Source organism: Spea bombifrons, chromosome 13 (genome assembly GCF_027358695.1).
Source record: "Spea bombifrons isolate aSpeBom1 chromosome 13, aSpeBom1.2.pri, whole genome shotgun sequence".
NCBI lineage: Eukaryota > Metazoa > Chordata > Amphibia > Anura > Pelobatidae > Spea > Spea bombifrons.
This window is the reverse complement of record NC_071099.1, coordinates 28851948-28868682: the sequence shown is the minus strand read 5'-3', so window position 1 is coordinate 28868682 and position 16735 is coordinate 28851948. Positions and strand designations below refer to the sequence as shown.

Genomic DNA, 16735 nt, shown 5'->3' with positions numbered 1-16735 from the left:
AACACACAGGGATCCGGAAGGGAATTCTCAGTGGAGGATCATGGGAAATGTAATATTAACCCTCGCCGGTCCACACTCTCCATTGCCCTGCCCTCTATGCAGTAACAATTCTTTTGTCCATCATGGAGAAGACTCGCTGTTTAACAATAGACTAATTTAAATGACTTGTGGGCTAATTATCTAGCTGGGGTCTGTGTAATACGACGGGACGGGAATGTCTCTTTAATGCAGATGGACTTTAAAACTTCAGTCCGGGGATCCGCAGTGGAATTAATGTAATGCTGCAGCGAGTGACGGCTTTCCCGGGCATTTATCCCGTTGAGTCGTTGCAAAGTAATAAAGACAAGAGAAGGTTAAACGGTTCATTTTTTTTCCTCACAAAAAATATATATTTTATAATGTCGGAAAATTAGGAATATCTTTTAAATCAGATGGTGGACTTTCCACCAAAATACTATTTTTTGCAAATGAAAGGGAAACCCCCCTAAATTACCCCTACCCCCTCCCTTTCCTCCTCTGTTCCCTGCCCTACATTCAGTTGTGTGGGTTTTTTTTCCTCTAAAAAAAAATGTTTTTCTCTAAAAAAAAATGTTTTTTAAAGTAACTGTGATTTTTTTTTTAAAAACCACTGTAAAAACACAGCAAAAACAACTGCCAGAACATTCTATATTGTAACGCTTTACAAATTGCAAACGGTTAAAAAATAATAATAGTAAGCACTTAACTGTAACCTTAAAAAAAAACTGTACATTAACATAAAAAAAATATTGTCTCTGGTGTTTAAAACCTATTTTCCCAGCATGCAATTAATATCTTCTTGCAGATTGGCTTTCCTTTCTATTTTTTTTAACCCTTTGCTAGATGTTTGAGAACTAAAGCAGAACTCAATAGAATTCTTGTTTAACACTTTTTTACTTATGGTACAGCGCTGCGGAATATAAGGGCGACATATAAAACAATAAATAAATACATTTGGTTTTGTGAATTGTTTCCCACTAAATACAGTATAAAAAAGTTACAGAAAAAGTGTATTTGTTTCATTATTATTATTTATTGTTTTATATTCCGCAGAGCTGTACAATGGGTAAGCAGGACACGTCAAGTAAAATATAACACAAGAAGCAACAGGTGAGGGTTGGTATAAGATGCCATGTTGCCTTTTTTCATAGAGAATAAATTATTTCTTTTGTAGGTCAAATGAACCATCTATTAAAGCTGCTGTTCCACCTACTCAGATAAACGTAACACTTCACTTAGTGGCTGCTGTTACATTTATGTGAGTTGGCGGAACAGCAGCTTTAATAGCAGGTCGGACTTTAAGCACTTTAATGCCAGTGGCCACCTGATGGCATAAGTGCGGCTGACGGCTGGATATGTGTGGCTATGTTTTCACGCTCACGTGGCATGCGGCCGGGCGTATCCAGCCAGTGGCCGGACACTGTAGCCCCCGATCTGCCGCACAGGTGATCTCTCACGCAGGTGAGTGTGTGTGGCCCTGTCAACCAGCACCAGGTGGCCAGTCCGGGCCGGAATTGCAGTATGAAAAAACTGGCCTATACTTACTGGCCTATAGTTGCCTGACAGACTTTTTTGTGAATGGGCAGAACCTTTGCTAATTTCCAATCTTCTCGGACGACTCTCGTTAACAACAATTTGTTAAATTATTTGCTAGTGCACCACTAAACTCGTTTAATAACTTTACATCCCATCAGGCCCCATTGACTGATCAAATAACTGATTAGTCTTTTTTGCTAATTGAGGTCCCTTTCCTTTATTTTCATTTGTAAAAACGGAACAGAAATATTAATTGAGGCCATCAGCTAGACCTTTATCCTCTTCTACATACTTTCCTTCTTTACTTATCCTTGTTTTCCTTCCCTTATTTATGAGTCTAAAAACATTTTATCTCCCTTTTTTTTTTACTGATGGGACAATTCTCTCTTCTGCGTGGGATTTGGCAGTTCTTAGAACTTGGTTGCCTATTTCTGCCTAATCTTTCTTACTTTTCTCACTTTGGGTTTGCGTTACTAAATACTAATACTAAAACGTTTTGTTTTTTTACTGTTTTTTTTTACTATTTTGGCCACTTCTGATGTCAGTGCCTTTGGTGAGAATAATGAATCCTTGATATCTATTTCCTAGACCAGGGGCGTCCAACCTGCGGCACTCCAGCTGCTGCAGGACTACATCTCCCATAATGCTTTTTCAGCTAAGGGGCTGGCTGAGGAGGATGGGAGATGTAGTCCTGCAGCAGCTGGAGGGCCGCAGCTTGGACGCCCCTGTCCTAGACATACGTCATTGATGCATACATTCTTTAGTTACCGGTGTTACAATATATCTATTTTTCCTCCTCCCCCTTGCTACCGCTGCTAAAACCAGGAAGCTTACTTAAGTACACTTAGTCCGTAATCAGTCCTTTATCTTAGATTCAGGATAGTTTTATGCCTCTCCAATTCATGTTGAAATTCCCTCACTGTATGAGCCCACCTCTGCTGGGAGACTGATCCATTTATCTGCCACCCTCTCAATTAATAAAACTTCATGAAACCACTTACCATTTACCGTCTAGTTTTAGATTATGGCCTCTTATTCTAACATTGCTCCTTCTTTCAAATATCCCTCCTTTACTTTGTTAAATGCCTTCATGTATTTAAATGTTTCTATCACATTTCCCCTCTCTCTTCTTTCATCCGACCTAAAAATGTATTAAGATCCTAGTAAGATTTTAATAGCCCTTGTCCGCCTACCTTTAGGTCTTCAGAAATAATTACGCCCAAGTCCCTCTATTCTGTTGTCACAGTACCCCCAATGCTACATTTTTCCTTTTGATTTTTATGCCCCAAGTGCATCACTTTGCATTTATCAACGTTAAACTGCAGCTGCCATCTTGAATATTCTTCCTACTTAAACCATTTGGCTTATTCCACCAGGATAAAACTGAAAAACATTTTCAGAAAATGGACAACTGAACTCAACGATTTAGTGTTCTAAAAATGTATTTTATTACAGTTTTATTACTGTGCATATTATTGCTCCAATAAGTGCCACGCAAATCGATAAAATATTGTGCAGTTATTTGGTTTGGAAAGAAACACAACATCCCAAACGATTAAATATCAGCCAGATTAGCAAAAGACACAAGTTGGGTACCCTGTGTCCCGAGCGTACTATTATTACGTTAAATAGTCAAATACTGGTGTTAAAGGGACAGTAACATTTAAAGCCCATTGCTAGAAAACAGAGGGCTTACCTGCCCTACCTGGAATCTTCAGGCTGTCATCAGATTGTGAAGACTTATTGCTCATGTAGCTTGCTTAACCCCTTAATGACAAAGCCCGTACATGTTCGGGCTCAAAATCCATTGTTTTCAATGGGTTTAGGGACCGCCCATTGTCCTTAAGGGGTTAATAGCTTAACCCCTTAAAAATGCCACTGATGAACATAACGGCTGGTAAATATTACAGACCAGTAGGAAGCTGCCATGTTATAATAAAACATCCATAAAGAAATACCAGTACAATTACCAACACGGTGAATAATTCAGAAACTCAATCCGATTAAAAAGTGTTTTGCTAATTTAATATTAATTTAAATGTATTTGTTTGTACAGTAATACAACTATTTTTGTATCTAAGATCTCTTTTAATATATTTATATGCATATATTTATAATTTTTATATATATATATTTATAACAAAACACTCAATATATAAACTCAACAGTGACCATAAAATCGGATTAAAACAGGATGCTCGTTATCAGAATTGCATCTTTTTTTTAGCTGTATCAAAAGCATTCAGTTGTAGGTATTGATCGTCTGAAGGCATAAAGTATACTCCTTTACCCCGTTTGGGATGAGCAGGCACATATGCATCTATACAGTTGGGTATTGGATTATAAACTACTTATAAGGCACAATATTGCTTGGCAGCAAGTGACTGGCAATGAGAGAGTTAAACATTAGTGGGTTAAATAGCACCGACTGACAAGCTGATCACATGAAATCCTCATTTCATTAACCCTTAAATGTTTTATTTGTAGAAATTGGCACTATTGGGGCTTAATTCTATAAGCATTACTGGGAAGTGGCATTTGGCCTTCCCTTCTCGGAGACATTTTTGGCTTTTTGGAGCTTTAATTGTAATTTCATATATATAGCCACCATGGGGTTTAGAGTGGATTTATACCCCAACTGGATCCTTTCTGTGCTCCTTTTATGGTGCTTTTAAGCCTTTTGGGAACTCCATGTTGGACTGGGCTGGATAATGTTGCAGTAATATGTGTGTTGGAGGAGGTGAGTTTGGTGGCCATGGGTCATCTTGACCCTGGTCCTGCCTAGACCCAAGGGACCCAAAAACAAGGGGTAGGGCAGCCCGGTGCGGACTTGTGCTTCTTCTTTACTGCTGATGAGCTTGGATAAGCCAGCTCAACTAACTCTAGTTCATATTAGTGCATTTTGGAATATTACTTTTTTTAATTTAAAAACACATACATTCTATGTGTGCTTTCTCCTAATTCTGTGTGTAAATATATATATAATTTATATATATATATGTGCCAGTTTGATTACACTCTTATTATTATTACTATTGTACCTGGGCAAGTCTCAATTAAACGTCTTAGAAAATCCTGAAGAATGGTCTTATTCAATCAGTGAAATCAACATTCAAGATGGATTGTTTTGTTAAAGACTATAGAAAGCTGACTTGGTAAAATCCCTATAAAGGCCATGTCCTAGAAGTACAGGTTTTCAACCTCATGTACATATGGTCACGCACACACACTCTTGAAACCCTAGGAGATCATGACGTCCCTGTAGTTCTTCCTGTCTGGGTGGCTGGTCAGTCCAACAAATACGGTCAATCCTGATGAAGTCCACATGGACCGGTTTTCTATGCTAGTAGGCCAAGACGAGATACTTTGGCTGATAAGAAAGAGTGGATGATGAAGACAATGGTTTTGGGACAAGAATGAAGATCCAGTTGCTGGAAAGAAACAGAAAAAGGATTTAGTGACATATAATCTCATAAAGAAATATTTCTGTATAAAATGACACAAAACACATGCAAGAAGGAAGTGATTGAATCAGTTGGGTCAATTTTCAAGATGGCGGATGAGTTGGAATCTCTCCAATTTAAATACATATATTATGAAGAGCCATCTTAGCCCTTCTTCTAGAAGCTCACTGAAGTTGACCCTTCATACCAACAAACTCCAACTTTACTGAATAAACTCCAGAGTGGTAGCTCAAATGATGGCTTTTTCTCTCTGGATGGAAGTGAGAGGTGCACTGGTATGTTGTGTATGAGAAAAGATACTTTGTGGAAGACTTGGAGTAGCACTGTTTAGATGGTCGCGTCTACATACTAGTTCTCCCTCGGGCTTGCCGAAATCCAGATACAGCATCCTGGTTCCATCATCTGAAGACATTCGGAGCTTCTCAAAAGGCTTATGCAGGTGGATAACCCTGTTTAGGCCAGGCTCATCTGTGAAGAGGGTGAAGCCTTGGTCGATGTGGATGGACAGCGCGCACTCCTTCCCACCCCATGTGCACGCTGAGCGGAGAAAGAGAGATACGTGGAAATGTCATTAGCCCTTACTGCATTGTTACACACAATAAATTAATGAATTGGTGGTGAACGCGTGATTATTTTCTCATTTGCAGACCATATTCAGCATCAGTCAGTATAAAACATAAAAGGCTCACAGAAGCCCAACCAGCGGCATTTAACCCAAACCTTTTAAAGCTGTTCGTTGAGAAACATCTGTCCTACGAGCTTACAAATTATTCTTTATTTATTAATATATGGTGAGTTTAGTCCCGTGCTTCTCAGTATCCCATGTCCTCTCACCTGTGGTCACCTCCTGTATGAGCTCAGCCGCTCTGTGAGAGCCATCGACCAGCGATCGCGTCCACTCCGCCAGCTCACGATGCGTCTCTACGCTGAACAGGTGAGTCTCTACTCCCTTCTGAGTGCCAGAGCGAAGGGCAAACGACAAATCTGTGTCATACATCGGGGAGCTTTTTGGGGGCCCCGAATGTACAAGTCTAGAGGTACAATGGATCAACCGACATGTATTAAGTCTTAATTTTAGTATACACGTATCACAACAATTGAGTGCAGTTATTAGTCTCTGCCACTAGGGGGTAGTATAAACAGCACAGATCAATGCAGAGGCAAACCTTACCATAAATTAATAATTTCAATGACCCCTACTCTTTTTGCATTTGATATATTTTATTTTCTTCCCTAATCACCTGTCCAGCTGTCCCATTTTATATAATGTGCTCATTTAACTTAAATTTCTTATTTTTCTTGTACTATGCCCCTTCCAGATCTATTGCCACATTACAGCTCGGATCTTGGGTTAAAAGTCTCCAAGTTCTACTGTTAGAGAAGCTAAATAAAGGTCTCTACTACCAAGTATATCCAAATCCTGACATGTATCTCATCCAATAAAATTTATGTCTTTACTAGGAAGGAAAACTAAAAAAATCAGACATTTTTTATGAAAATAAAATATATAACAGCACAATAAACCCGGGACCACTTTCCAATATCTGTTAGATTAGATGTCAACCATAAGAAGGGTATAGATAACTGGTGGCAGTGTTGTTATTTTTTTTACATTACATTTTATATATATATATATATATATATATATACATACACACAGACATTGTGGTAAAACATAGAGGTTGCCACGTGCTATTTTTATATCATGTTATAAATGTATATATTGCCGTTGTCTTTTAAAAGTCTGTTTATTTTCCAGCAGGGTCACTTATATTTACATATGGTACCGACCGTATGCTTTCTATGGATTAGTTCTCCAAATGAGATACCTACTTGTATGTTGCAAATAAATGAACGTTTAGATAAACAGAAGGCAGCTGGGAGTCCTGAATGAACAAGCTGGAGATGGACAATAACGATATTTACCTTGGGTGGAGTAACAAGCCAGCTCATAATGAAAAAAAGGTCGGGAACGAGTGGGTTTTAACCCCTTAAGGACAATGGGCGGTCCCTAAACCCATTGAAAACAATGCATTTTGGGCTTTGTCATTCAGGGGTTAATGTAGATCGCGTTTGAAGATCATTACTTGGTATCAGCGGCTTCTATGAATGTTTAATTTCACTGTCAAACGTTGGCAAAGCCGGTACCCAACCGGCAGCAAAGGCTTCCATTCACAGAGCTACCGACACCTCAATGAAAAATGACATTGCGTTGTGGTCTGGTAGGAAATAAGTAATCTGGCCTTAAGTCAATATTTGTCAGTTCTTTTGAAATTAATGGAAGCCTAACCTTGTTTTACCGTCTGAAATATCAGGCCCTATTCGGTTCCTTGTCTTATTTTTACAATATATGCTGCTTTAAAAGAGCATTAGTACGGTGAAATGCGTTGGGGAAGCCGAGTTCATTTACATTCCTTTGTGGTTCTGCTCACTTGTAGACATGTATTTTTTAAAAAGTGACACAACTATAAACTGAAACATTTTACTATTTATTATTTTGTATTGATTTCGATAGCACCGTCGCATGCCGCAGTGCTGTACAATGGATGTATAATCCAGTTAAACCTTGAGGACAGATGTCCAAGATAATTCTGTGAATTTGTGTTAATTATTATATGGTGTTCCAGTTTAATATTACTGTAGATTTCCATCTCTCCCCACTTTAGGTTTTTGAATCACCTCCATTCTCTCTAGATTGTAAGCTTCTGGGCAGGGCCCTCTTAACCTAATGTTTGTCTTAGTCTGTATTGTAAGAAGTGCTGCGTAAATTGTTGGCACTATATAACTAAAAACTAATAATAATTATAAAACTATTGTATCTCGGATCTGTCTCGCCCTGGAATAGATTGTGTTATCCTGGAAATGACTCTGATGAGCTTCAGCTGTGGCAGACAGTGATGCTATAAGAAAGTGCCTGGTCTGCCGTATGGGAAATCCAGGCTCGGTGAAATCAACCGCCGGTTGGATTATTCTTAAAGCCAGCCCTTGTAGATTAGATGTCTCAATGTATTCTGTACGTATACAGAGCTATCTATGAATACTAATGCTCTTTAAAATAAAATTGCCCATGGTGGTGAGGATTCCCGACCTGCCCCTGGGACCTTAATGCTTACCTGGTGGCGATGAGTGGGTAGCAATAAGCAGGTTTGCTGAAGCCCTCCCTGCTGTGAGGAAGACTGTTGTAGAGTAGAAGATCCTTCTCGGTGAGAATAGCCAGGAGATTCCTCTTACCATCCTGGGGGAGCTGCCAATGAAAGCCACTTTTCAAATATATTGATAAGCCACCTCAAACAATTAGCTACGGTTGAACTAAATCTACCGTTACGTCATCTCACTTTTGTTGAATTGCACTTTACCTGCTCGGTTAGCCAGCCCATATGCTTGACCTCCTTGCCCAGATGTTGCTTGATGTCCTCTCGAAGGCGTGGTACCAGAGCGCAGACATTGGTGTGGATGGCATTGAACCAGGACTGTGCTGTGCTCTCGTCCTTTGCTCGTAAGAATAGGACATCCCTCCCATCGGCTGAGCTGATTTCCAGGTATCTGCAGGAGAACATATCTAGAGATAATGAGATTAGCTGAAGGAAACAACCCCATGTTACCCAAGAACATTGATTTAAGACACACTTAAAGGAGGCATTTTGGTGAAGATCTGCATATATACCACCTGGTAGGATAGTTTATAAAGTGTGTGTATAAGTTATTGACTTGTACCAGAAGGGTGTAAAATGTTGCATTCACCAAACCTCAAAGTATTGTGAAGGCATCTGGCCCTTCTCCTATCCCCTCACCTGGGCTCTGGGTCTGTGGGTAAGAATCTTCGGGATACATAGCACATCTTCAGCGGAATGCTCTTTCCGTCCTTTATGTCTCGCGGAGGAAGGGCAGGGGAACCTTTCTTGAGTGGAGTGGACGGTGCGGAGTCCCAGTTAAACGAGCCACTAGGAGAGGAGCCTTTGAAGTATGGGGATATTTCCTTCATGTATTTAACTAGAACAAAGAAGAAGACATCGTATGCAACGGTAGGAGGTAAAATAAGGTCAAAATCAGCTTTGTGTCAGAACTGAGTTCTTCAGCAGTTGTCTCTCCACTTGTTGCCAAAATACAATCTGTAGACAGCTTTGTGGGCATCCCTTAAAGTAATGGGGGTGCAGCAGTGATTGTATACAGCAGTAGATGTGTCTGTACATAGCCCACACAGTCTGGATACAATAACATTACTTACTCATCACACAAACATTTAATTTGGAAAGTTAGATTGTCTCATAAGGGAATAGAGAGCTAATTAGAGTGACATGATTTCTCCAAAACATCTAAGAAGAAAAACATATTTTAGAACATAAATAGTGGGGACAGCTCACTAAGCAGTGGTCAGTTTCGTGAACTTGGGCTGGGTTCTGAGTACTCCAAAGTGGGCACGTTGAGGCTGCAATGGAGATCTCCGCTGTAAAAGCATTACAGATTTTACAGATCCCTGGGTTGGCCAGGGGAGATCAGAGGATCTCTCCAACCAGCCTGTGATGCCCACTGTCAGGACATCAGGTATATGACCCACTGGGTCAACTGACTTTAGGACATGCCCAAAAATAAGGACATTATTAGTTACGATATGGCATATGCCAGTAGGTCACGTGGTTTTTAATAAGTGTTGCACAGTATTAGATTCCCCGCTTGCTCTCTGAGCTCTGATGCCTACTGAGGAACTCGCATAAACAACTGGGTTGCAGGCCAAGAACGGCCTTCAACTGCAACACATAAGAGGTTGTCCTCTTAAGGCGCTTCGAGACACGGCCTCCAAGGTGAGAATGGCGGCATTCTGCTTCCCAGCCAATGGCCAGTCATCTAGCGTGAGTGTCCCTCAGATTCCAACACAGGCATAAGGTGTGCTGATTTGTGTGTCACCGCAAAGGTAGGTTGAGTAGTCAAAAGCCAACTGGCCCAGTATGGAGCTGGCACAGTCTCCATATACAGCCTTAAAAAAGTGATTTGCGCCTTTAAGGCATAGACGATCGGGATATGACATCACATCCTGGCGCTCTGCAGCAAGGACGCCCCCGTGGAGGTGGAGCGGCTGGGGTTGTCAATACGTAACTGGCTATAGTTACAGTCCTAAAAGTCACAATAATGAGCATATGAACAGCAGAATGTATTGAATGTATTTGTGAACTAAACTGCGAAATAGGATTGTGCTTAATAATTAACACATAATATTGAAATGTGATGTCATTCTTTAACTTGCCTTCGTTACAGAAATAAAGACATGTCGCAAAGTCTTGGTAAAGCCCCGCACCCCAGGCACTAAGGAACATGTCAATCTTTGTCCTAATAAAAGCTTGACGGATATGTAACTGCCGGGAGTTATAGGGATGACAAACTAGAAGAGTCTCGTATCTGTGGACAAGCAGGAAGTGTAATTTAACCATTAAAGTGCCATGTGGTGAGTAACACTATGTATTGTGTCGCATTGCATTCCATGCCGCTCAAAGGGTTAACGGCAGCATTTACATCAAATGGGTATATTGCCATAAAAGGGTAACCGGTAAAGCTGTGTGAAGGGCTTGGAGAAGCGATTGTGCCATTACGGAGTTAAACTTGCTTTTCTTGCCAGTGAGTGAATTCTCAAGGGTCTTCCGAGTGCAGGCAGAACATTAAGTCTTTCACAGTTCACTGGGCACAAGTGTCAGAGCTTTCCTTCAACTCACACAGATCTGGAGTTAAAGTGAAGCGGAGCTGGACTGCAGTGACTTAACCCTTGCCGCGTAACCCTCTCGGAAATACAAGACATTCAAAGTTCCACCCATTGCCAGCTGTTTAGCAAGGTACAAAAATGTGTAGAAATTCGTGAAAAGGATGTTTGGGATGAATTTAGAGATCACTTTTGATGTTTTGATAGAACAGACAACTAGTGCCTTAGGTACCTTCACCCATCACTACCCTCCTGCAGCCACTTACCAGGAGAGGACCTGACCTCCTACTATACTTCTTCACTGGAGGCACCTATTGTTGTTGATACCACTGACATTAGTACTCATTGATGGTAGCACTCTCTAGTCCACTAACCCGCCAGAAAGATTCTAAAAAAATTAACTAACTTATTTTATAATAATGGATTTAGTAAGTATTAACCCCTTAAAATATGTCATTGTTCATTCATGGTAATTGTAGGAGAAGACCATCTTTTAGACACGTCACTGTCAGCAGCCGCTTTGAAGCCAGGGAAATATCGAATTAATGGGCATTAAAGGCCAAGGAAATATAAATCTTCCATTCCATACTCCATACATCAGGAGTCAAACTTCTAAAACCGTCCCTGTAACAGGAGTATAAATAGACAGCAAAAAATAGGTCGAACTGAACACGCATCCAGAAAGGACACCATACACCACGATCAACCCACTTCAGCAACCGGCACACGGACTTAAACCGTGCCACCAGAGCTGTAGAAGGTTTCTCTGCGTGTGTGTTTTGGATCTGAGTGGATAACTCACACTTAGCACGTTCTCTGACATATGTCTTTTAGACAAGCTAGAAATCGCCGGTCTAAATATTGCCAGCCGTCTCCTGTGGAAGAGACATCCAGAAGCTCTGTCCAAAGTTTATCAACGCACAAGAGTCCCACGGGTTCCCCAGGGTCTTCAGTCTGGCAAATGACCAACATATGGGGGGCAGATTTATCAATGGGCTGGATAGTGGTGGATCAAGTCTCAGTTTGGTAGCAGGGAGATGAAGATGACAAGCATGCCAAGGAAAGGTCACAGGGCATGCAGAGCAGGACGGCAGTATGGAGGTAAGGGGCAGGTGGGAGAAGTCTAGGACAACCCTGGACCACAGTACTGACTTGGTAGCCAATTCACTAAGATGCAGGTTTCCCCACCTTCATGGCTCTCAAGCAGAATAGGACAACGTGCTCAAGAGTCCCTTACAGGTAAAGTAGGTTGAAGTGAGATGTGGACCTGGCAGGATTCCTCTGTTGTTTGCTAGTTTAATGGAGAACTGCAGAGCAAGCAAGTTTATTTCTCAGCTCCAACAAAGCTCAGCTACACCTCAGGCCACAATAAAAAACAATATTTCAAAATGATAATGTGCTCAATAGCACAAAGTTTTAAGAACCCAGTATATGGATGTTTCTTCTGCTCCATCTGGTCACAAATGGATAACAGACCACCGTGCCCTTTTATCCTGCTGCTGGGATGGATACCTGATACTTTAACAAGGCAAGGATCACTTCTGTAAAGTACTGTCCTGCTCCTCCTCCATACTCGCTGAGTAACAAGATGTCCAGCGTCAGCTTCCATCCCGGTTTTCACGTCTACCTATTCCTAAGCTATCGCAGGTGCTTACTTTAACTCCTCTACCTCCTCTCCCTCCCCACTTTTATTGCTTCTCTCAAAAGAGAAACCTCACTTTTCACAGTTACGGTCCCCCCTCTTTAGTGTTCTTTTTTCTCCTATTTACGCCATTATTTTCAAAGTCCAGAAGAAAAACTAATTATTTTACTATAGCGTACCTTCCACATAAGGTCAAAATGGAAACAGCCCGGAATGTCTGATTTTTGCAACATATTACAGATTTTCTTGAAATTTGGGCTCGAGAGGAGAACACGCTAAGCACCCAACATGCTGCACGGAAGTCGTAAGCTGCGATTCGGAGTTGAGTTAAAGAATGGGACGACATTAGCAGCATCCTCTGGCTATGAAAATGTAAAATGAATAACCTACAAACACAAACGATATTAACCTTTGGTACGGGTAGCGTTAGCGGACTGGGGGCCGAATACTAGTGATTTTATAATTGAAATCTTTTCTCTGTTACAGCCGAGAACCCTGAGAGTTCACGCTCCAAACCTCCCACATTCCCCTCCCCACGTCCATGGAATGTGCGCTTCTCCTTAACAGCTGTGATGGACTCATCAGAGACAGCAGTCATTCTTGGCTACGGTACAGCCGGTACAGCCGAGCGGAGAGCTAAACCTCCCCTGCATGACTGGATCCCACAGCCACACCTATTATCCCGTAAAGTAGATTTACAAGATCCACAAATTGCTCAACACGACAATCCCTATGACTCCTCATAATACTCTAATGATTTCATGTCATCTGCCCTACGTGCTGTATGAGGAACATCAGTCCTCCGGGGCCAAGAACAACCCAGATTTTTTAAATAATGCATACAGTAGCCCTTTGGGACGCAGAACGTTAATGGCAGGTGCACGGCCTATTGATTCGTGTCATCTGCTAATACTTCTTAAATGGCTCTGTACTGTATAAACCTTTTCTGGAACTTCTCTTATTGCTTCATAAAACCGCTTTCAGTCTACCTAATGAAAATAACCTGCTGTGGTCACAGAATTTTTTGGGTGGCTGGTCCTTCAAGTTGGAAAACAACAATACATGACGCACAAATCGGCCTACCTTCAAGCACGACCTCCTTTCCGGTCTTCTTCAAAGCCTGCACAGCATCATCATGGGTGGCTTCAGCGAGGTCCACTCCATTCACCGACAGTATGGCGTCGCCTACATACAGAGCTCCCGTCAGGTCAGCGGCCAAGCCCTTGAAGATCTTGGAGATAAGGATGGGCATCTTGTTCTCTCTACCACCTAGGGAGAATTAAGGAGATGGTGCCAGGTCTCATAGATTATGAAGTCCATCTTAATACCACTGTATAGTCTGACCCTGTAGCCCATTATCCTGAAAGACTCCATTACACGATTGTTCAGATCACTTGTGTGACATTCAATATCTTTTCGACAACTCACACTAAGAAGAAACCGTGTTCTTGTGTAGTGATGGTAGACTGCAAGGTCTCTCCCGTAAGGGGGTTACTAACTGCTTATTTGACCCCCCAATTAAATTGGGCACCTCGATAACACATGATGGAAGTTAAGAAAAGGAGAGACGCATCAGGAATAAGGTTATTGCATAGAAATGGTAGTTGGAACATATATGTCCAAAGTCACGTGTTTCTACTCTTCCTTTAAAGGCCTACTAGAAAAGAAAACACTAAACATGCAGCTGCTTTTAGTATTCGGTGGAGTAACCCATTTAGAAGGACAGCAACAGGTCCAGGCTCCGTTCGAAACACAAGCTCAAACTATTTTGGGATTGGAAGCAAAACTGAGCTGAGTGTTCAGAGGACTGGAATCATTCAATGATATGAAATATTTCTGGCATAAATTCTGCTTTCGAAAGGAAGGGATATTCTGATGAGTAACAGAGGCCACTTCACGGAAAGTAATGTGACCACAGCTGGGGTGGAAACGTCTACCAAAATGACTTCTCAAAACATTCCTGATTTTCTTTTGGTGTGGCAGATCATGTTTGTGTATTTTCCTGTGAAAGACCCCATTTCTCCTATGCCCAGCTCTCATTACAATAATGTTAGTTGCTGTTCTCCATGATGAAGGCATCAGCAGCGCCCACAGAGCATTAAACTGGACCATGACGTACCCCTCCCGGGAGTCTCTTTCAGTTAAATAGTTAATTGCGCTTCGCTCGTTAGCTGTGGATTCCAAAAGTAATTATTATGCCAGAAACTAAAGCAACCCCATTCCAGGATGCCCTTAAAGCCCCATCCTCCCTTGCGATGGAGGGGGAGGAAGGGTGGGATGTGTTTTAAAGATCTTGAGAGACCAGTTTTTTGGAGCACACGCCTCCTCGGCTACCCAATATCTTCCAGGGGAACACTCCCCAGCCAATGGGAATGAGTCTATTTCCATGCCAAAAAGTATTCTGGCTCTCTAGGGAACCTCCTATCTGTCTCGCTTTCTACATGCCCTTTACGTATCTGTCACTTGCCCCCGTGACTGCCACCAACTGTGTCTCTCTAAATGCCACACACTGTGGATGTCACGGCTCCTGCTTCAGGTTACCGTCTCTGTTGACAGTGAATGTTCTGTTCGCTCTTCTCTGACTGTCCCTTTTTCACTGTTCCCGACCTTGGGAGTTCTATAAGTTTAAATAGACAGTCGGCAACCCCAGAGACGAGGTTGTTTAATTCACACAATGGAACCTAAATATCCGCAGATTGTATAAGTTCACTTTTCCTACGTGTCCCCCCGTGGGATCTGCGCAGCCTTGATAAGCAGGAGCCTGGACTTTTTAAACCGCATGCTTCGGCCGTTGTGTAGTTAAAGATATAATGGGGGGTTGTGTACGGAGCAACTATGCCGCAAAGTAGTAAAAGTGAAGTGATGAGCAGTAAAATTCCATTGGTTGCTATGGTTATTGTACCACTTATGCCACTTTGCACCAGAACTGATCTTTGTAGCCACAGGCTTGTGTATCAGGGCCCTCCTCACCTGTCGTTTCTGTAAATCTTATTGTTATGTTATATGCTACTTGTTATGTCCTGTTTACCCGTTGTACAGCGCTACGGAATATGTTGGCGCTATATAAAACAATAAATAATAAATGGTAGGGGAACTCATGCTATAGAAAAGCCCAGCCATAGGGAATTCCCTGCCTACTGCATGGTTGATTTTATCACAATAACTCACTTTTTAGTGAATAAACCCATGTACATATCAACGTGCCTTTATATGTTTATGTGCAAACAAGCATGACTATGTGTATATGGCACATACATGACATTTAATCCCTTATTGTAAACTGGTTACATTCAGAATGTTTACAGACAGCACAAAGAACTCACACACATACATAGATACACACATAAACACATTCACATATGCATACACACACATACACATTTACACACATTCACACTAATACACACACATACACACGCATATACCTAATGTGTTGCAAAACTTTACAGCACTTACAGCATAGTGAAAATACATTAGTGAACTATACATCTTTATATATATAATGAGTCAATCATTATAGCTACAGATTTCAGATAACCTTTACCCTCTTCTACTCAATCTACAGGAAAACAAAACCTCTCTCTCTATATATATATTTATATACCCTCCTCTAATCAATGTACAGAAACACTTCTTTATATACATATAATATACATATATATATATTTATATACCCTCTTGTCAATGTACAGGAAAACAAAACTTCTCTCTCTCTCTCTCTATATATATATACCCTTCTCTAATCAATGTACAGAACAACTTATTCGTAACCCTTTAAGTGCCGAGGGGAGCGGTCTGGCCCCAGCGGTGGGGGTGACATGCAGCGAACGCGCGGCTCTTACCCTTGATGCTGACCCCCAGCCCCCCAGCCTCCTGCTTCACCACCCTGACTGTCCTCCGCAGGTTGATGATAGACTCCGGGACGCTCGCCTCGGTGTCCCCGCCATTCACTACTTTCTCCTCGGGTGCTCCTGGCTCCGGCTCCGGGGTGAAGCTCAGAGTTTCCTCTCCGAGTACAAGCAGCACCCTGAGCCAGCGCTCTCCGGGCCCCCGCAGCTCCAGGAGCCCGCTCCGCTGAGCCCTGCCTGGGGCAGCCATGGTCACTGTGCCCGGAGTAGGGATGAGGGAGGGAGGAGGGCAGAAGGGAGACCTCCCCGGGGCTGGGAGCGGAGAAGGGAGGGTGAACACCCCGCGGTATGTGGCTGCACATGGCTGGGACCGCCCTGCTGCCCTCCCATGCCCATATACTGCCCCCTGCACGCTCACAGGGGCATCCCAGCGCCTCCACCCCCTTACTGCCCCGGGGTGACACCAGACTACCCCCGTGTGCTGTCACCGGGGTCCCAGCCAACAAATGCCGGCACTTTAACAGAGCAATGAATGGCTGCC

At 42.2% G+C, this 16735-nt stretch overlaps 1 protein-coding gene across 1 annotated transcript; it reads right to left on the bottom strand.

Annotated features, from left to right (window-relative positions):
• Positions 1–3557: 3557 nt before the first annotated feature.
• SNTA1 (syntrophin alpha 1) lies at positions 3558–16511 on the bottom strand. The gene is made up of 8 exons (XM_053453549.1): positions 16189–16511; positions 13430–13615; positions 8810–9008; positions 8375–8561; positions 8132–8262; positions 5853–6049; positions 5368–5555; positions 3558–4985 (listed from the first exon to the last, which is right to left on the bottom strand). Exons 1-8 carry the CDS (start codon positions 16442–16444, stop codon positions 4893–4895), a joined length of 1437 nt encoding a protein of 478 aa, XP_053309524.1. The 5' UTR covers positions 16445–16511; the 3' UTR covers positions 3558–4892.
• Positions 16512–16735: the final 224 nt, after the last annotated feature.